At 41.9% G+C, this 22,619-nt stretch overlaps 1 protein-coding gene across 3 annotated transcripts in view; it reads right to left on the bottom strand.

Annotated features, from left to right (window-relative positions):
• Positions 1–22,619, bottom strand: part of DISP1 (dispatched RND transporter family member 1) — an 83,576-nt gene that overhangs the window by 37,099 nt on the left and 23,858 nt on the right. For 2 of the 3 annotated variants that reach the window (XM_044432188.1, XM_044432276.1), the window contains exon 2: positions 2,817–3,348. In XM_044432188.1, the coding sequence (XP_044288123.1) occupies positions 2,817–3,319 (503 nt within the window). In that variant the 5' untranslated portion in view covers positions 3,320–3,348. Of the gene's footprint in view, positions 1–2,816; positions 3,349–13,584; positions 13,656–22,619 lie in introns of those variants that run through there. The other variant, XM_044432368.1, reaches the window with a different exon arrangement.

Genomic DNA, 22,619 nt, shown 5'->3' with positions numbered 1-22,619 from the left:
CCTACCCATGTTATTTCCTACTCCCAGTTATTTAACAAATGACCTGTCCCCTACTAAATTATAACCTGAAATAAAGCAGGGTAGGGTGAGTTTTCCAAGTAGGGTTATGTGAGGAAGGATTATGAGTTCCGTTGCATTCTGGTGTACTGAACAAATTCCTAGGCACAAAATCCTTTCACTTTAAGCACATGTCTTTTGCTCCAGGCTCTAACTGGTGAATCTTGAAGTCTTCGTGAAAGAGCAAATTAGATCCCACAAGTTGACGTCTGCCCACACAAATGAAGACTTTCTAGGGTACAGCAGATGTCGTTCTGAAGACTTTTCAGATATACAGGAAAAGATGACCTAATGTTTATGTGGTGCGTATGTTGGGGTAGTGGGAGAATATCGTTTTCATGGGTCTGCCTGGATGTATTAGCTCTTTGTATGGTCTCATCTTTGTTTGGAAATAACTGGAAAGACCATGGAGATGGGGCATAACTCTGTGATAGGTGCAGCATTTAAAGGGAGAGCTGGAAAAGCTCCTGCCGGAAATCCTGGAGAGGCACTGCCAGTCAATATTGACAATACTGGGCTTAAATGGACCAATGTCTAACTCAGTGGAAGGCAACTTCCTATGTTTCTAAATGAGGAGCTGATGTGGTGTTTATTTTGCTGAATGCTGTGCATCTGTTCGATCACAAGAAACTTCTTCTCCAGCAAACACACACTCCAGCACTGAAGCACTTCACTTCTACACAATCCACAAACTGTTCCCTGAGGCATCCTCACTGATTAGCCTGTGCAGACAGTTCACAAGTGCTTCACCACTGGTGTGGTCAGACTAGGATTGGGGAGACTCAGGTTCATTTTGATCCTTAGCTCAGTGGGTGACTCTGGGCCAATCACTGAGTGTATCCTACTAAGAGCAGATACACTGAAGTGAATAGGGCTTAATCTGGTTATAGCAGGAGTAGTTCTGCTGGAACTACTATGCTCCCAGGTAAGGAAACACAAGTTGACTACAATTCCCACCATCACTGAGCATTGGCCATAAAGATTGGGGTTGAAGTCTTTAATATAGGACTTTTTTAAAGGTGTCCAAAATTCAACCTTCTCTATAACTCAAAAGTATAATAAAGTAAAGCAGCTCATGAGTACAAAATATGTAAATTTTGCATAGTGAGATTCATTATCAGAACAAAAGTGCATACTGACTAGGTTCCTCTAAATACTGAAAGAAATCTGGAATGTGCAGATTTTAAATTTTTAAATGCATTCTAATTTTCATAATTCAACACTAAATACTATGCTGAATCCAACTCCACTAAAAAACAGCAAAAGGATTGCTTTGCTTTTTAGCAACCAATTTACAACATCAAGAATCAACACTTCATTTTTGTAATGTTAGGTCACTGACAAATGTTAAGCTACAGAGTTGAAAAACATGCACTAACCTGCTGTGCTAAATTGGTCACTTGCCAAGTCTCAATTTTTAGTTAAATTTGTGCAGAGCTCCTTTCCCTGTAATAGTACTCTGCCCCCCGCGTTCCAGTTCCCAGTTCAAGTTAACAAAGTGGGCATCTACAGTAATGAAAGGAGGTTTCATGATACACTAAATTTAATTAATGTGTCATACAAAAATGGAAGGACACCTGCATTTAATATTACACTGTCAGAACATGCACACTGGATGATTGCCAATCGGGGCTGCTCCACATACAATGTTTTTTGAATTGGTTTCCCAGCCTTTATACTCACAATAAAATGGATATGTTCAAGTTATTCAGCAAAGAATGAGCATGTTTTGTACATGATTCTTTTCACATAAACAAATTATTTATCCGTAGGAAAATGTCATATATCAAGCAGCCCCAAATGCAGTGGGGGGAACCACTACTCTGTGAGCTGGATGTGGCCGGCGGAGTCTTGGCTGAGGCCTCCTTCCCGGAGGCCACACTCCTTGGGGAGAGGGAGCTGCTGAGTTTCCAGGCTGTGTGGTAAGGAAGGGGCCCTGGACAAGGAGAACAAAGACAAGCTCTTTGCCATACCTAGATTGCGTTGCTTCTGTCTGTGTGACGAGGACAGAAGCCACTGTGCAGCTCAGTAGCCCAGGCAGTTGGACACAGACAAAAAGGGCGTGCTTTCCTGCTGCACAATACAGAAGCTGAACTCTGTGTGTGTGTGTGTGCAAGTGCACACATGTACATGAAAGAGACAGGGAAGAAGAAGGGAGAAGAAGAGAGTGGAGTGTATGAGAATATGATGTGTGCAGGTTTATATGGGGAGATGCATAGGCTGTGTGAGGGGTATCCTTGTGGGTGAATGGGGTTGTTGGGTCTATGCGTGTGCAGGAGAGACAGAATGGAAGGGCGATGTTTGTGTATGCATGTGTGCTTAATAAATCATAGTAGCTATAAAAATGTGGGGGGAGGGGGGAGAGAGATGTGCCATGTGTGTAAAACACTGAACAATGGAGGGATCAGTGGGTGGTATTCACAACACACACGAGTGTGAATGAATGCAAGATGTGTACTCTCTTGCATAGTTCATGGCACCTCCACAAAATGCACGGTGCATAGGTATAGGAATGTGAGCGCACATGAAAAAAAGCTTGTGGGGTGGGGAGAGAGAAAAGAATATATGTGGTAGTTATGGGATGGGGAGAAGCACATGTGAATGGGCTGTGGGATGTGTGTAAACACAAGCACCATAGGAAGAAGGATTTAGCTCACGCTGGATTGCTCTAAAATCTCCATGCATATTGTGTGATGCACACCAAAAAGCATATAGAACTGGAACCAGTTCAGACCATGTAGAAAACGCACTCTACTTACCGTATACTGGATATATGTTGCTGTGCAGGCTGGTGCTGAAAATGTTCTGGCCACTGATGTAGGCAGAATGAGGGCGAAGACTGAAGGCAGCAGGCAGGCGGATACAAGGGAGGGTGTTTGGGGCAAGCAGAGGCGGAATATTCAGTGTGAGGGTTAGGACAGCAGGAAGTTACTGGAGATGGTGCTGGGTGGCCAGCCAGAGAGAGACATTCTTGAAGGTTGCTATGGCTATTTCGTGGATGATGAAATGGACAAGGGCGACAGCACTGCGGCAACACCTGCGGAGGTCTTTGGTCATCTACAGGCAGAAATGATGCTTTGAGCATGCCATTGAGCTGAAGGCACCCATTTGCACTCACTGTTCTTCCTGTGGTTTCCTTGGGTGGGAGGTTTTGGACGGTGACCGTGCCATCGCTGGTTGAGAGGAGATCTGGGTTTGTGTTGCTTGGAATGCTGCCATTGCTCAAAACTATCGAGTCACTGTTTCCATTGCTCGTAGCCATGCTCCCAAGTTCTGGTGTGGCGTAAAATGCTTTGAGGAGGAAAAAGGAAAAAGTTTGTTTTGTGTGTGTGTGTAAAGGCTCAGTGTTAAGACTGCGCTATAGCAGCATACTGGGGCGGCTTGTGCCAAGCCACCCTGCCTGGCTTCACACAACATGATAAGCCATTGCAATGACCTGTTGCACCTTGAATATTCACACCAGTGGCCTGGGAAGCGCCAAAACCCTCTGTAGCTTATTTAAGCCATGGAAGGTGCTGGTGGTCATTCAAACTGGCCCTTCAAATTTGAGGAAATCCTGGAGTTTTAAGAATGTAGCAAAGAGCACTTGAGGACTGACTACTCTAGCCCGTTCCCAACCTTTTGCCCTCCAGATGTTTTGGTCTATAATTCCCAGAATACTGGATATTGTTATACTGGCTACATGTGATATGAATTCAAAAAAATCTAGAGGGCACTAGGCTGTGGAAGGACGATGAAGATTGGGGAGAACAAATCAGAAAGACCCTTCAAGATCTAGAATAAGATACCGATTATTATACTAATCTATTTTCAATGTATGTGGTAAAAGTTTAGCATTTGTCAATAATTCAGCAAGATTCAGTTTTTGAATCTTTGCTTTCTAGGTTTCTCTTCCTTCTGCACTACCGGGCTGCTAGAGTTACAAATGTTCAGCCTGCTGAGCTACTCCACTGGTTCAGCAGTAATATTGCACAGAAGGTGCTTTGCATCTTGGAATGCGATGCATAGCAACCCCGGGTGCTGCTTCTCAGAGTTACTGGGGTTTGGAATCCACAGTGCCTAAAGCTAAAGGGGAAAAAATGAGTCCTGGATAATGTAACTTAACACTATTTCTTCTGTGTTATACTCAGACACTTTGCAAAGTTAATACCAAACAGCAACTAGTCATAACTTGACAGCACTTTCACAGAAGAAATATTTTGCTTCAGTATCCAATTCCAGACATTTTTACTTGATATGTTCTCCCGACCCCCCAGGTACCCCAAATCAGTAGATAATTGCTAAAACTACTGAACAAACATTGCTGAATATAAAATAAAGCAGATCTTGAAAGCTGGTTTCTGTCTGAAAATACTTAAAACATAATGAGAATGAATGACTGAAGTAGCATAAAATGAAGCACTTCACAAAAGCTGCTTGCTTTCTGAAAATGCATGTATTTATTTTGTTGAAGTACTAAAGAGCTGAAGTAGCAGGGATTTTTCGCAAACCAGAAAGCAGTTACAGAGTGGCCACTAAAAGAGATGGAATAGTAAGGATGTGATCCATAAAGGAAAACTTTTTCTTGAAAGAGCCCACACATATCGCCCACACACACAGAGCCAGTGGAACAGATTTAATGGCATGCTCTCACACCAACACTTTCTTCCATATATTGCCCTCCCTAGCAAGGTCTACCTGGCACCAACATTGTCATCCTTGCAGCAACAGATTAAGATTTTCCTCTACTGTTCTGTACTTGATGAGATAAAATGGCCTTTCTAATCATTGGTTGAATTGTCCATGGTCATCACTGATATCTTGATAACTGTTTTTAGCTGTTTTAAATTATTGTATGTTTTAAGTTTCTTGCAAGTCATCTTGAGTCTATTTTGTTGCTGTTATTGAGGAAAGTGCCCAATGATGTTAATATCTTAATATCATCATCCTCCACAAATATGATATATACATACATACATGTGTGTGTGCACATGCATGTTTATTAACATATACAGAAAACAAAGGTTATGAATATTTATTTAGCTGAGCTATCAGCTAATGGCTTGATCAAAAGAAGTGGGAGCAAGCTGGTTGTCCAAAGCAACTTGCAAAGAACGGCTTACAGCCCCTTTCCACAACTTGGTGTCCCCCAGATGTTTTGGATCACAACTTCTAGCATTCTTGACTATTGGCCATACTAGCTGGGGCTGATGAGAGTTGAACTCCAAAACATCTGGAGGGCATGAGGTTGGGGGTGGCTGGATTTACACTAAAAACACAAAGATGACAAGAAAATGGGTTGGAAAATGACTTCATGACCTATTGCAGCAGGCTAGCAAATTTTAAAAAATAGGAAGTTCATTTTTAGCTCCTTTTTCATTCTCCATGACAATTGGGCAGAGATGTGCACATTCCTGATTTGTACATGGTAAGATACAAGCGCACACAGAGAAAAATCAGCAATGCTGCAGCAGTAAGCAACAGGGGGGGGAAATCTCCCAGCAATTAAAAGCATGACGAACAAGCATTTTAGCCAACTTGCAGAATGTCAGAGGGGAAGATGCTGAACAGACAGCCCATAGAAGAGCATCCCATAGCTCGAGGTGGGACATGAATGAGAAGGGCCCATTTTCACAAAGTCCAATCTGATCCTTCACCGTTATTCAGAAAAGGAGTGATTCAGGAAAAGGTTGCAATTGCACTTTTGATGTTATGAATGAAGAACAGACTCCCATGGTATCATTTAGAGAACAGGTTTACCAGGCTTTATTAGGCTTGTCTGAATTTGTTGAAAACTTGGCACTACGTAAAGGTAAATATGACCAGCTGGGAAAAAGCATAAGAAAACACAATACTACTTTAAAAAACAACCCTACAACTAATCCTTTATCCTTCGCTGCCCAGGGAACTTCTTCTCGGGTACAGGAATAATCATGGCATGGGAGGATTAGCACATCAGCTGAAACAGAGGTGGGGATTATGGGCTGGACATGCAGCAATTCAAAAAGGCTCAGGGCTTACAACAAAGCAGCCATGGTAATGGGAGAACAAACTACAGAGTAAGCAACATACCTATCCTACAAAATAGGTTTGTTTTCTGTTTTTCAAGAAAAAGTTGCCTTCAGTGTAGATTTTACAGCCTTCCCCCAAGCTTGGTGCCCTCTGGGTTTGTTGGACTAATCCCATCATCCCCAGCCAGTATGGGTTTTTCTGGTCTTTGAAAAGACTAATAATTTATGACAGAATAATAATTTAATATGGGTATCCAACCTATTCTGATGGTTCTCAAGGCAGAAACAAGAAGAAATAAAAATGCAGACAGACCAAAAGAATGGATGATCCAAAGCAGGAAAAACAACAATAAGACAAGCTATTATTGCATGAAGTCACGCGTGTGCTGTGATCCAAGATGTCACAAGAGAGAGAATGGGGGCTATATTTATAATGCAGTAGTGGGGCACAGTGGAATTGCACATCCAATGAATGAGGATGCATAAACATCAGACACCACATGGACTTCAGCCACTTCGCACTGGCGTTGAGTTCACTGGGGAAGCGAGCACTCGCATTTGGCAGAGCACGTCATGCACAAGGTTGCCACATGAGCAGAAACGGTTGGTGATGCGAGGGGCTGCGAGAACTGAGAATCTCAACATATGGAAAAGTGACCAAGGACTCTCATTTTGGAGATACTGTGATAGAATATGTGCAGTGACACTGGGGGAGCAACTAACTGGTCACTTCTGCACAGCTAGAGGAGAAACAAATAACACATTCTTAATGTTTTCTCCAGAACTGAATGGTAAAGATGGGCCCCAAATTAATCAGCTTATTTATTTATTTAAAACATTTATATCCTGTCTATACCAAAACAGATCTCAAGATGGCTCACAATAGTAACAGCGCAATGAAAAAGCAATGTAAAAAAACAATAATAATAAGGCGGTAAAAAAATTCCCACCTTAAAAATGCCATCATACCTTAAAATACTGGGTGAATAAAAAGGTTTCAGCCAGGTGCTGAAATGGATAAAGTGTCCGTGTCAAGCGCACCTCTCTGGAGAGCATTTTCCACAGCTGAGGTGCTAACACAGAAAAGGTCCTACTTTAGGTAGCCATTCTTCTAACAGCAGATTAGATTCTTCTAATAGCAGATTTCTGAAATAGCAGGTTTTAATTTGGCAAACAAATGGACTAATTAATAATGGACAGACTATGCCAATTGCATTATTTGCAGATGTATGAATAAGGTTGTGTGACTATTGCACCAATATCAACAATACAGTCCTAGCACAACACAAGAGACCCCCAAAGGTACTCCAAGCCATGAGGGGCTATCATGGTGCATGTGGACAGGGCCTCTACACTTTTCTTACATACTCAGGTTACAACTAATGTAAGGTAGCAATATTTCAATAAGATATTTATTCTTTACGGCTAAAAACCTAAACCCCAAACACTCCTGTGTCTCATTCCTAACATCTCTCCACAAAACCAAAAATATGCTACGAGGCACCAGGAATCACCTTTAGCCCCGGGGGGCTCCTTGCACAGAGGGTGGGACAGAGCAGAGGAAATGCTCCGCTCCGACGGCCAAAAGAAGCCATGCCCAGCTGCTGCGCGTCCCAGACAGCAGCTCCTGCAGGGGCTCCCAGGCAGGAAGGCAGGGCAGCACCAAACAAAGGCTCACCCTTGACGGTCAGCAAACAACCTCTCCTCCATATGCCTCCGATTCTCAGTCCAGCAAATGTTTCCAGCACCGACCAAATTCAGTGCAGGGCAGGCAACTGGTATAGTGTCGGCTCTGGAGTCCAGGATTGCTTGTCTCTCATTGACATCTGCTTCTGTTTTCCAGATTTCAAGGACAATCACTTCTGGATGAACACCCAAAGCAGCTGTTTATACAATATTATCATTTAAAGCTGCCTCCTGGTTCTACTTTCTCTCTCTCCTGAAGTTCTTCGCTGTTATGAAAATGCTTGTGGAAGGCTGCCATGTAAAAGGCGGGAAAGCTGCCAAATGCAAGATGCCCTGAGTTCAACAGATCTAAGATATGCTTATCCTCTATTTACTGATTGGGTCTGTGATTATTTATAATGGGAACTGTTCATGCCACTGTGTCTTTGCATTATTGTATTTGTGAGTGTTCATCTGATATTGTTGTGAGCTGCTTTGGACACCACCTTGTGGCAAAGTCACATATAAAGTAACCTATTGCTGGTTAAACAATTGCCCATATAGAGGTATGTCAACCCAAACCAAAAACAGATACCTTATTTTCCTCCACCAGGTTCCAGTCAGTCTCTTTATTTTCATTCACACTGTGAACTGGAAGTTGCAAACCGACTTACTTCTTACTGAATGATTGTGTCGAGCAAAGCCTATGCATTTCCCCTAATAACTCCAGAACCACAAGGGCCGCTGGCATTTTGTTTCAATCAGCCTTCCCCAATTTGATGCCCTCCAGATGGTTCAGACTACAACTCCCAGCATGCCCAGCCACTGGGCATGCTCACTGAGGGAGGGATTGGGGAAGTCTGGTTTAAATTAAAGTTAAGGAAAAAAGGCCAGCTAATGGCCCCCTAAAATGACACCAATAGCATTCTCCAAATCCAGGCAAAACTTGTTTAACCAGGCAGTATACCAACTCTACATATGGACAGTTTTCATAACCATCTTGCACGTTTCTTTGCAACAACACTCAACATTGTTTTCTGACCAAAGACCTGCCCTCCGGGTTTCAACCCAGAACAGCAATTCTACAAAACTCAGTATGTATGTAAGACTTTGTGTTCACTCAAGTGAATGTTAATTTAGATGTGGATAAGCCTTTCCCATTCCTTTAGGCCCAGATGACGTTTTTCATTGCTCTAAAGAGTTTTTTATTATTAAAAACAGGAGGGGTTAGGGAGAAGCAGGCTTAAAACAACACTGGCTCAAGAAAAGCCATCTGGACTAACACCACTTACTGTTCAAAAGGACAAGTGCAAAATCAGGTGGGAATGATGTATTGGAAATGTGGTTGAAGTTGCTATATAGCCCAGAGCATTTATAGATCTTAACTCTCTTACATTTAGCCTAGATTCAATTTATGATGCAGTTGTATATGAAGTCATAAATATATGGGGGGCACTTCCAGCCAAACAATAATGGTTGGGGGGGCAGATTCTTTCAAACCCTTATATTCTTGAATGGTAGCAAATCAAGCACGGCCATAAAAATATAACAGACTAAGTGAAAAGGTCTTCTCATACATGGTTCTGGAAGGGAAAAGTTCTCATACATGTTTCCGGAAGGGAAAATCAATCAATATGCAATAATATGTAAAGTTAATTAAAATTATCTATTCTCAGGTATCTTGACATATCTAGGTCCAAATGTAAAATGCCATATATGGAATTTCCACTTTAAAAAGCAAAACAAACCAAAAATAAAAAAGAATGTGATCAGCAGCAGGAGGAAAGTCTTTCCAAGCCAACTAAATAAAGGCAAGATGTAGACACAATTGTTCCTCTATTACATTTTGGATTTTTTAAAAAAACCCAGAAGTAATGGGTGTGGGTACCTAATCCTTTTATCAGTGAGGTCTACCTATCTCTCAGGTCAGTATTCCTCAGGCAATTACAGAGTTTTTTAAAAAATGCTTAGTGTCATTGATCTTAGCTTCTGGCGCTCAGCTTGACATTTTTGAAATTCCCTAGCATATTTGCTATTCACAATGCATGGGAGCCTCTCACCATTTCCTGGCACTTGCTTGTTATTCTGTTTATGGGCCGCCAGCTATTCCATCAAACATCTGTCTTATTTAACTATGTTCCTAGTTACTCATCTAGTAAGTGCCATGTCAAGAGAATACCATTCCCACAACAAAGGAGTTTGTGTCTACTTTAAGTTGGACCAGCTAGTGTTCCTGGACCCCACGCACAGCAGAACCCTCGCAGCATCTCCTTCCCCAATTGGACTGGCAAATGAACAGCGAGCCCCACACTTACTTTTCCAGCCTCCTCTCCTATGAGGAGTTTGGCAGCAAGGGTAAGCGGTTAAAAGAATCACCACTGTATTGGCAATCTCATTCCCTATCTGAACTGGACCTCTACAACTTTTAATCCTGGCAATGGATATGAGCTGTGAGGAGAAATCTGTTCTAGAAAGATTGCTAGGCAACAGACTACCTTCTTTCAACCAGAACAGCAAACTATCCACTTCTAAAATGAACCATGTTAGTCTGCTGCAGCAAGCCCAATGAAATCTTCTGGTACCTTAAAAGATGAACAAGTGAGAGTCTCATCCATCTGATAAATCAAATGCCATCCTAAGTTGACACGCGTATTGATCAACTTAGGAAGAAAAAGAAATGCCAGCAAAGAAGACAGAGCAGCATGAAGCATAACAATAACTGACAGCGATAATTACAACCTTTAAGTCTAAGTTTTAATGTAATTACCACTGGGTTGAATCCAGACCAAGGCGATCATGCTTTAACCACTTTAAATTAGTTTTATGGATTAGGCAGAAGTTACTGAATATACTGGTAACACCCTGCTCTGTTCTGCATTGTTATCTGAGCCAAGGAACACTGTGAAGGTGCAGACCCAGTATAAGGAATTAGCAATGAGCTGGATGACAGCAATAAAATTACACTGAAACCCAACACATTGATATGGTTTTCATTTTGATGACTTGGGTGTGCAGCCTCTTCTGGACCAGGTCACCATCTCCTGAAAGACCAGGAGTGTAGCTTGGAGGTATTCCTTGATCCAGCATTGCCACTTGAGGCCAAGGTAGCTTCAGTGGCAAGGAGTGCCTTGTCCCATCTCTGGCTGGTTCCACAAGCTAGGATTGTTTCCAGACAGGAATATTGTGGCTACATGCTTCATACTCTAGTAGGCTTTCAACTAGATTACTGTCCTACGTTTTACAGGGGGCTACCCTTGAAGCTGAGTCAGAAGCTTCAGGAAGTAGAATGCAGCTTCCAGAACTGCAATTGGTACAGCCAGTCAGAAAAGGATTATATTTATACTGAAGGGGCAACACTGGCTGCTTATTTGCTTCAGAGTCCAAGTGAAGGTATTGGTACATTTCCTCAGTAACATGGGATGCAATATCAGTAGGGACTCCCTAAAATGCCTGTACCTTAAAATCTTGAAGAACCTTGAGTTTGTGATGTGTCAACAAGGCAAGGAGCCTTCTTTGCTGTGGCACTGAATATCCAGTGATATTCTTCACTGGAATATCCTCTTCCTTGGAGTTACAGCTAATGTCAACACTGCCAGTTCAACACCTTTTGTTTACCCAAACCTTTTTATTGGTTGATTTTGGCTGCCTTCTCTAGTGATGTGTTTTGAATATTTTTTACTGAACTATGCATTATTCTAATCATATTTGTACATCTGCCCTGGTATCCACAAAAGAAGAGAGACTGTTTAAAACTGTCTGAATAAATACAATCAAATCAGCATTAGTCATGACCAGCATACATCCCACTGATTGCAATGGGGCCTAAAGCATGACTAACCTAGTCTGGATCCAATCTCCTGTCTGTATTTATTAAATTTCATGTCCCTTATTGCTAACATTTTTCTTCTCCCTATGTACACGTGAGAGAGAGAGAGAGAGAGAAACTGCTCTATGTCTTAAGTTGTCCCAACACTCTTTGTTGGTATTGACTATCAATTATTACAGAGGATGGGATGGATCCAGCTGACATGCAATGAGACTTCCCATCCTTTCCTACCCCCTGCAGGCCTCCAAGGCTGGAATCCATTTGGAGTGGGGCTGCAGTGGCATGGGGGGAAATACATTCCACCGGTGGGTTCCTTCTTCTAGCAAAATGAAACCATTGCATAACTCAATATTCCTTAATTTTAGGTCTTTCTTAAACGTGCATTAATAATTTATCTTTCACATAGGGTTTATGTTCCCCGAACGTGGATTTTGAGTTACACTGTCATGCTCTTATTGACTCAGTCATTTGCTAGAGTCCTCTTTAAATATTTGTCAGTTAAATTGATTTTGTCATACTGTCCAACACCTTCCAAGCCACAAAACAAAACATTTTAAGTTTATCATCTCTCCATGCATTCATGGTTGCGCTACATTACTGCTAATCCACACCCCAAAAGACATTTATGTGTCTCTCCTGACTCTAAGAAATTATTTCATTTCCTCTGCTGCAGGCTGGATCAGAAAGTGCAGTTTTTCTGACATGGAGTTTCCAGAAATCACCATGCAAAGGTAGTTTTAAAAAAAGGCATGGCGGATAAGGCACTAAATGGACTGGATTTGAGAACACACATTAATTCATCAACTGCAGCAATGGAACAAAGGGATTCCTACTAGGGATAATCATAAGGATGGGGAGATGAAATTAAAACATCTTTTAACAGGTTAGCTTACCTAGAAGAAGCTGAAACAATATGGAATGTATCCAGCAGAGACTTTGCACTTACAGGAAACACTTCTGCTTGTGTAAAGCAGGGCACATGATTTCTACAGATCCACACCCACCCATTGCAGGATGGGGGACCTTCTGGAACAATGCAGGATGTAGGGATGCAGTCAGAAAATGGGGGACTGGCAAATGTGTGGTGCCCCACCTAATGCGCATGGAAGGGCACGGTGAGTGCAAAGCCACCACTGGATATATCTTTGTGTAATCAAGTTGTTTCACCTGCTGGGATCATACTATGCTAACTAAAAGGGACTTTAATACCCAGCTGCAATTTCTGTTTTGGCTAATTCCTTAAAGTAAAGGAAAACAACAAAAATGAAGAGCTTACTTAACTGGAGAAAGAGGCAGAATCCTTAGCGAAATACATCAACAACCTCTTCACCTCACCAAACAGCAGAAGACTAGAGTCAGACATTGTAGAGTTAGGTAAATTTTCAAATCATGTATTTTAGACTACAAATTACATAGCTAAAAGTCATCCCTGCATCAAGGGAGGGAGCTATAGACTCTCGGCACAATCTAAAAGGTCTGTTAAGAATACTGATGCGAGATGTTTACATCTAACACACTGCAATTTCACTATAGCCATTACACTAACGCTTATTCACACAGCTCAGTGCCTTTTCATTACTATGTAAAAGACAGTTTTCATTAGCACAAATCCTATGCTTAGAATAATGTTCTCCACCCATGTCATATGCTCTCTTTTTCCAGCTGAAAAACAAACTCCCTCTACTGAAAATTTCACAGGCACTTGCAATAATTTATGCAAACAGGAAAGGTCAATATTTAAACTAACACAGCAGTAGAACATTCTGTTAAGATAATGCATTACAGTAAAAGAACCCCTCTTAGTACATGCACTTGAAAAGTTACATCATCCAATAAGTTTAAAAACTATTACCGATGGTCTACATTCTGGATTTGCCATGGCGTCCTGCTGCACTAACAAAAGCTGCATAGCTGAAATAAATTAAGCCAGGCTTCTGACACAGTCATTGTTACGGACAGCTGAGATTTAATTCAAGAATATAACTTGTTAACTATTTTATATCTAAACATGGCAAACTTTTCAAAGTGGCAGTAGATTCACAATACCTTAAGACATCTGTTATCAATAACTGCACTTTTTCAAGTAAAAGTAATGTCACAAGGCTACACATTTCTGGCACATTAAACATAGTTTCTTTAGATGGCATTCAATGCACAGTTCTCCTAATCCTGCTTCATCACATGCAGAAATGGATTGCTGCGCCTGAACTATCTCCAAGTAAATTTCAGATACAAATCAGGTTGAATCAGTGAGCTTGTACAGCCAGCTTTTGCAGACACATTCTGCTTTCTTTCAAAATGTTCAGCATATTTTCTTCCCTGAAATCACTGTACAAGGCAGCGAGACACAACAAAAATGGTAATCTCTTACTTAAAGGCATTCCTTGGTGGTAGACACCCTTATCACACAAACCCAATTAAGTTGTACCATTCTTCTTCTCAGGCATATAAAAACTCTGCAACTGCAGTTTCCTTTTAAGCCAAAAATTCTGTGTGAACCAACAAGCCAAAGATACCCTTGCCAAAAAAAGAGGGGAGAGGGAGGAAAGAGTGTGCTAGTTACATTAACTCACCTAATTCTGAAATGCCTTGCTGTTAAGCTGTATCAAAAGCATAGGGCAGAAACTAGAGATGTGCGGTTAAGGCATTTCTTTGCAGAAGGGGAAAAATCTTTCCTTGTTCAGCCAACAAATATGGCATTGAAGAATTTAAAGCATTGCCTCAAAACGAACGGATGCAAGCGCAACGTGCAGAGGAATCATTCTGGAAGTGTTCGAGGCAAATAGTTAGCTGTTCAAAACGGCAGAAACAAACAAACACACTCACACAGAGCCTGGCTGAAGCTTCTCTGCGATGCCTCCGAGAGGTGCCGGAATGACACGCACAAGCAAATCGCCGTGAGTCAGGCTGGCTGGGGGCTGGAATTGTGGGTCTCTTCTATAGGACAGCTGAGTTTCTCCCAAGGGGAAAGGGCTCAAAGGTAACAGCTGGTAATGGTGAAGACTTGATCTCTGGACAAGGTTGGCAAGGCAGAATGGGGCAGTGACACAGCTGTCTTCCATTTCTATGGGGTAAGCGCCAAGCGTTGCTACTAATTACCCCTCTGTAGATTCTTTAAAAAGTAAACTAGTTATTACATTAAGCACCTTTTGCACAGCCTCACTTGGGTTTCCAACCTTCTCCAACTTGGTTGCCCTCCATAGGTGCTGGATCTATAAATCCCGGCTGGATGGCATGAGGTTGGGGGAGTCTGGATACATCATTTACATAATCTGTTGTGCATGTACATTATTCAGTAAGGCTTGCAATCAGAGGTCTCCTTTATACTGGGAACACAAGAGTAGTCCTAATGAGCCAGACCAAAGCTATGTTTGCTCCAGCATCTCATGTCCGGAAATGAAGGCATTAGCCCTTTCCCATTGTTTCCCAGTATCACCAGGACACCACCAACTGATATTCAAAAGCATGATGCCTCTAAACATTGATCTGTCATTGCAAGCAGAACTATCCTTCACCCATTTTAAAGAGCCCATCTAAAGCAGGGTCCCCACTACATTCTACAGCAATGAATCCAATAAGCTAAATCAAGTTTTGTCAATTATTTCTTTTATCGGTCCTGCATTTATGGCCAAACCATGTCTTCCTAGGTGACAAAATATCTGGCAAAACCCACAGATCTATATAAAGATGTTGTGATACTGGAAATACATAATATGTGCATTTTTACTTCTAATTGCTTTGCTAATCTTTCTTAACATAGTTTTTCCACCACTCCTAACCATACAGCATTTATTTTCATTGTACTGTTCACCATAACCCCAAGATCTGTCTCCTGATCAATCACCAGCGGCATTTGTGAAGTAAGTCTTTTTTTCCCTTTTCTTTACACCAAACATGCATCACTTTAATAATTACTCACATCTCTCTCACAACATGATCTACACAGACACTAAACTCAATCTCTGGGACCTTCCTCTGAGTGCCAGTCCAGTGGAAGCTTGTAGGGATGCAACAAGGGGGATGGTCTTCTCTGTGGTGCCCCCCCCCCCATCTCTAGAACAACCTTCCTGCTGCAGCCCTTGCCATCTTTTTGGTGCCTGGTCAAAACGGCCTGTTAACCAGGGGCCTTTAAAGATCTAGCTGGTCAGCCAGGAGCCTGAGCGGATTACCCAAGAGATTCTTTTCCTTTGCAGGATCTTTTTTACTGTATGTCTTTCAGCTATTTTAAATTCATTTTAATGTTGTTTCACTGTATGATATTTAGATTTTATTGTTGTTTTATGCACTGCTTTGGTGAAAGACTGGTGTAGAAATGAAATAAAGAAGGCAGTCTCCTTGTCTTGATGAATATAGTCTTTCTCAGCTATGATCTGCCAAGCTTGCAAGATATTGTACACTTCAGTAGCACATCCCAGGGGTGGGGGCGTTCACGCTGATACAATACCCTGGCTGTTCACTCCCTGAAGCATGCATTACAGAGCATGACCTTTCACAGGAGAGCGGAACTGCATGGCCAAATACATTTCTAGCCCTTGGACCACTGTCTGGAGAATCAAGTGGCCCTCAAGAGGACAAGACTAGCCTTTAATGATGGTCAAATCAGAACTACACAAGCACTCAGCTTAATGTTATACTGCACTCTGGCCTCTAGAAAATATAAATACAGGGAAATACAGACACATTCCCAGAATTAAGAGCAAGTCTGCCAGCTCAGGAAGACCAGCATATGGACAATGGCAGACTCCAGCGGTGGCATTTCAACACAGCATCAAAGGCAGCCATCTGTAAAGATTAAGCAAGATGCTTTGTTTTGTAGGAGCATAAAGCTGCAATTTGTCCATACCACTAGAAATCTGATGATGCCATTAATATAGCTAGTAATGATCTTTTCCATAAGCAGGATGTACTCATGGAATATTCTGCTACCTTTGCTTTTCAGATACAAGAAGATTATTCTCTTTTCATTAATAGGTGTGGTTGTGAAACAGATGTTACCAGGGTAGATATATAAAGGAACAAAAAAGGATTTTACACAATAGAAGCAGACTCTTAACAAGCAAGCTTTGATTTCAGCTTGTTGTGGACAAGCTAACCAACTACCCAGGCTCTTCAGCTCAAAAGGAACATTATGCACACCTGTGCAGTTTTGAACCGCAAAAGGTTCAAACAGGCTGATTTCCATGGCACTCTCTGTAAGTCAGCTGGTTTCTGGCAAAGGAAGGTCCAACTTTAGAGAAGTCAGGTCACATGCATCTTACCTTGCTGGCAACTTAAAAGCTCTGGTGGCTTATTATGAGGTGAGATAACTGGCTCTACACCAGTCTTGCTAGCACGCATGGAGCCATAAACATTATATGCACATGAAATTATTATATACTGCATAATGCAAGACCAGTCCTGGAAAAATAAAGCATACAAAGTTTGTGATATGTTTATCTGCTTTATCATTTACCAGCAATGTAGCAATGTGCAAGTTGATTCAGTCACAAAATAATGGGATACAGGTAAGAAGGGCACTGTGACTTAACTTTCCACATTGAGACCATTGGTGGTATGGTATTCTTCCAGATCACATCATCCTTCAGCTAGCCACTCCCTTCCACTCACCCACAAGTTCCTCTCTGTCATATAATCCTTTGCCACATTACTCATGCTCTGAGCAAGCCTAACCAGGATGGCTAGGGCCATTTGAGGAATAAGAAAATACTGTGTGTCCAGGGAGTCACCTATGCTCATTTGGGCATTGCTGCTCACTACAGATGATTCATGCCTTAATGGATTTTTCAATCATTGAAATACTGCTGTCATTTTGGCACATTTCTTATGTGTTTGGTCTACCCATAAGAATAAAAGTGCCATGTAGTGGACCTACCATTTCAACATAAAGGCATCAGTCTATAGCAGAGGGAGTGAAGGGAGGCAGGGCCACCAACAGGGCCCTCCTACCAGCAGCTGTCACCCAGAAGCAGCAATTTTGCCCAGAGTGAGCAATTTGCAGCCCTCAGCCAATTGTCGAATGCTTTCTGCATGGGCTCAATCCAGATCTGTCCTTTCCTTGGCAACCTGCTGGATGGGAAGGGTGAGAAATCAAAAGGAAGGGGTGGCCCAGGATTCGTCAAACAGTCCAGAGTGCCTGTTGAACATGAGGAAAAACTTCCTGACTGTTAATGCAATATGGCAATGGCACAAATTATGTAGGGAGGTCAGGGGGCATTCAAGAGGCAGCTGGACATGTCAGGGATGCTTTAACCTGGAAACCTGCGTTGGGTAGGGGATTGGACTGGATGACCTTATAGGTCCCTTCCAACTTTACTATCTATGATGCTAAAAACACCTATCTATGATGCTTAAAAGTGTAAAGTACTTTATACAAAGCACAGAAGTAATATAACATATATCTTAGATGTATATGGGGCTTACATTAAAATATGAAACATATGTGCATAAAAGACACAAACAGATGATGTGAAAGATCAGTTTAGCTCTCCCCTCCACAGCATAAAACCAAGGCTTGTTGAACCAGCAGGGGTGTGATCAAAGCTTATGGGAAAGTTCTTGCACAAATTCAGTAAGTACAGCATATGGTTTAAACATACAAAGCAATATGAAAAGGTACATGTTTCAAAGATTATTCTAGAAGTGTGCTTTGATCAAAACTGATCAGCCTGGATGAGAAAATTAAGTTGTTTAAATACCCACAGGAGCCTGACATTCTAGAGTAAAGTTTAAACATGCCTGTTTGTAACTTCAAGCACATTGCATGATCTTAAAAACATGCACTGCAATGCATGGCATAGGCTGGGGAGCAGCTGTACTAACATTTATACAAAGTTACACAGTCATATGCATTCCATTATCACAGGTGTTGGCTTTCCACCATAAGTTATAACTAATAGGAAACTTACGTGAACAAGTACATGCAAAACCCCAGGCTGGGCTTTTTACAAGCAGCTGAGGTGGGAGATGGTATGAGAGTCCATTACCCATAAAAATAATGTATGATGCAAACAACCATATGCAGCACATCATAAATTAGACTGAACTGACATTACAAAAATCTAACCATTTTGATATTACAAAACGATTGCACTGCTTGGTAGACATCTAAGAAAGTCACCACCTGCCCATTTAAAGCCCAGCCTTTTCGAAAGAACGGAGAGAGACCTGGGTAAGGCCAGACTGAAGCGAACTGGAATTAACTTTTCCTCTCAGCTCTTGCATGTCTTGAAAACAGCATCCATTAGAACAAGCCAGGAAGAGTAATGGTTACAAAGAGTCCTGGAAATCAGCGGTGAGGTATGTACGCCACCTATTCAACAGTAGTACTCATTCAAACAAAAAACCTTTCCCTCAAAAAAGGCTCAAGGCAGTCAACACACTACAATACCCCAAATGGTATTGTCGATTGGCGACTGGAAGGTAGTGTAGAAAAGAGCAACTATAATGAGCAAGGAGCTGGAGTAACTCCAGTATGAGGGAAAGGTTATGCCTAGGACTGGTTAGCTTAGAAAAAAGGCAAGCTGGGGAGACAGGATAGGTGTGTACATCATTCTGCATGGTATGGAAAAAGTGGATAGGATTTTCCCCTTTTCCCACAATACTTGAATCCGGGGGTGTCATCCAAGGACACTTACTGGTGGGAGATTCTGGACAAATGAAAGGAAGGACTTCTTCGCACAGCTCACAGTTAAATCACAGAAGTCACTTCCACAAGGTGTAGTAATGGCCACCCATTTGGGTGGCTTGAAAAGGACACTGGGCAAATTCATGGAGGTGAAAGCTATCAATGGCTACTTGTCCTAATGGCTACATGCTGCATCCAGAATAAGGGGCAGCATGCCAATGTATTCCGGTTGCTGGGGAACGTAAGTGGGTGGTCGCTACTGCAGTCATGCCCCACTTGTGGGTTTCCCACGGGCAGTTGGTTGACCACTGTTTGAACAAAATCCTGCACTAGAGGGACCCTTGGTCTGATCCAGCCTGGCTCCTCCAATGTTCTTAACACCGTTTTGCATTTTCTGCAGATATCCAAAATGAGACTGTATTAGTTTTTCCATAGACATAAAGGATGAGAGACTGTGAGTACTCATTCAGGAACAGCCTAAGTTATGTGTATAGGCCTTATAAATGTTTCTTTTATTGAACAAACAGTTCTGACTTCAACTTGGGAGGTTGATACTTAAATCAGAGAACTGTAACACCCAAGACTCTAATCGCTGCTTTATACAGCACCTACAAGAGTTTCCTGCTTAGGAAAATGAAACAAGCATTAGACGGGATGGTGTGTTTTTTTCCCCTGTACAAAAGGGGTCCAAGTGATTTGTGTAAACGGACACTGCAGTGGCTCATAGTGAAGGTTTTATCTGATCGGAGATTTGCTGACACACTAATGAGGGCTGAAGCAGACAAGGCAAGGGGAAATGTTATTTGAGCACAAATTTAAATGTTTATTCACCAGGGCTGCTTAGTTTTGAGAGTGCTGCCCAAACATAGTGCTTCCAACGTGGAGACAATCTTTTTTAGTTGTCTCTTGGCAAAGAGATGGGAGCCTGGGAATTTCTCCTGCCTGCAGATAAATCAATGGCTAGGGTTTTAGTGAGCTAAACTTCAATGCCTTCAGAAATTTGCTAGATTTCTCAAGGATGCTCCCAGTTTGCATAGCTGATGCTAAACAAAAGCTGTATAATAATTACAAATGCTATCATTTTAAAAAATACATAATGTATGTTCATTTTCTTTGCTTCAAAGCAATAATCTTTAACTATTCATACATACAAATTTAAGCATAATAGCTGTATGTATGCTCACTCTCTGAACGGTTACAATTTTTGGATAATTAGATGCATATCGTCAGAATTTTTTTAAAATGAGGTATCAACATTAAAAGACCTTGTTTGGGACCTCGTCTCCTGTAGGAAGCGACAGAAGAAAAGAATCCCAAGCATCTCTTTTTGGGGAACACAAACTATTTCAGTTTAGCATAGGGAACAAGAGCCTCAATCCATTTACAATTACACTAACCTAGTATTAAAGGTTCCATCCATTGGTTGTCCTGGCTGGGGATGACAGGAACCATAACCCAAGAGGTGTGAACCTATGGTTGAAAAGACGGCAAAGGAGGCTTACAGGCAGCAGTTACATGGGCAAACCAGCCCAACCAGCAATCATTCAGTGCTTTCCTGAGCTTTGCACTGTCTTTAAGATAAAATATGCTGGCATTTTTGGACCTGCCCCTTTTGCTTTCAGGCCCACCCATCATTGGAATGTGGTCCCTTGAGAACTTAAATGGTATCCAGACCCTGAACATCCCTGACATACACTACCATTTTTAAAATTTTTCTTCAACATATGTTACACTTCTTCCAAAACAAAAGAGCCAACCTAAGTACCAGTCACTTTGTCTCCACCCCATCTGCCAGCAGACCTGCCATGCATAAAGTTCTATACAGTGGTGCCTCAGCTCACAAATGTCTTGGTTCACAACCAAATTGGGTCACGAACAAAAATTTCATGAACATTTTGACTTGGGTCACAAACTCCACATTGGGTGGCAACCAAGATCCCCGAGTGGGGAGATGGCCACGATCGCAGTTGCATCCATGCAGGGAAGACGTGCGTGATCACGGGTGCATTCCTGCAGGAAAGACGGGCGCAACCTCGGCCATCTCCCCCCCACGATTGCAGACATCTCCCCACCCCACCCCACCCCCGAGTGGGGAGATGGCCACGATCGCGGTTGCGTTCGTGCAGGGAAGACATAGAGGAGCTGTCAGACGAACTTGCTGAACTCCAGAGTGAGCAGCAGAAGGCACTTGCTGAGGAGTACTTTGTTGTTCTTTGTCACTTTGTTCAAATTTTTCTGATTAAGAAAAATAGTTGCAGAACGGATTAACCTCATTTTCATTGAACCTTATGGGGAATTTGACTTGGGTCACAACCAGAGTCGTGGAACGGATTAAGTTTGTGAGCCACGGTACCCCTGTACTTGTAGACTATCCCTACCCTGCTTGCAGATAATCTTATAGAAAGCGGTTTTTTGTTTTTGTTTTTTCATTTTTACTTGCTGGATTTATTTTAGTTTTAAAAATAACATCATGCTGGCAATTAGTCTACACAATGAAACCCTCAAGTAACTCAGGGTCTATTGTCTGGTTATATGAAGGCTGTTTCTCTCCGAAACAAACCATGTTACTTGGAGTTCAGACAACACAACATACATGTCTGAGCAGATAATTAGGCTAATGGCTCCCAATACATACCAGCTGACACTGCCAATTTAAACAAGCCATTACAGCTTCAATGCTGGCCACAATTGGCCTAATTACTTGCCCAGGTGGAGCTTGTTTTGATGGTGCAGACTGGGTTTTAAAATTTAATGTTATCATCTGTGTCACTCTTTACACAGCAAGTGTTGAGAGCGAGAAGGTTGGCCGAATGGGGTAACTGTTCTCATGGACTGCTGGCTAAATCCCAGATGATTCAGGATTGGAATGTGAAAAAAAGCAGAGTGGGATTGGGGAAGATGGGTTCTGTCGAGACTCTGAGATGAAGAGGTGGAGGTGATTACTCGCATGCCCAATGTTACAAGTGTCTGAATTATAAACAAACTTGTTACTTTAAACCCACATATATTTTTTTTTAATTACTGCAGTTGTCATTACCATAGAGAAAAGCAGTAGAAGGGGAGAGAAGGAAGGCCTCCAAAGCATCACCATAGAGAGAAGAAGAGAAACGGACACCAGGAAAGCACACTTTCCTGTTCTGCCTATCTGGAGAGGGAAATCTCTCTGGCTTTTACTTGCTGCAAAGAGGAGGCACCGGTGAGTTTGAGGGGAGAGCCCTAGAAATATTTCTGGGTTTTCCACTGTCACAGGGGTCCTGAACCCCAACTCCTGCTAATGTGGAGGGCTGACTATGCATGATCCAACTAAAGAAGAATTTCTGTTTTCTCAGGAATGAAACTTGTATTATTGTACAATATATTACTGTATTAAGGTTTGTTTGATTTTGTATTGCTTACAGTTAAATATTGTATTGTTTGATTGAAATGTTGTAATGTATTATTGTATTTTTATAGAATA

The sequence above is a fragment of the Varanus komodoensis genome, unplaced genomic scaffold, assembly GCF_004798865.1.
Source record: "Varanus komodoensis strain SLA01 unplaced genomic scaffold, ASM479886v1 scaffold1, whole genome shotgun sequence".
NCBI lineage: Eukaryota > Metazoa > Chordata > Lepidosauria > Squamata > Varanidae > Varanus > Varanus komodoensis.
The sequence above is the reverse complement of the archived record's forward strand: the minus strand, read 5'-3'. Positions and strand labels throughout refer to the sequence as shown.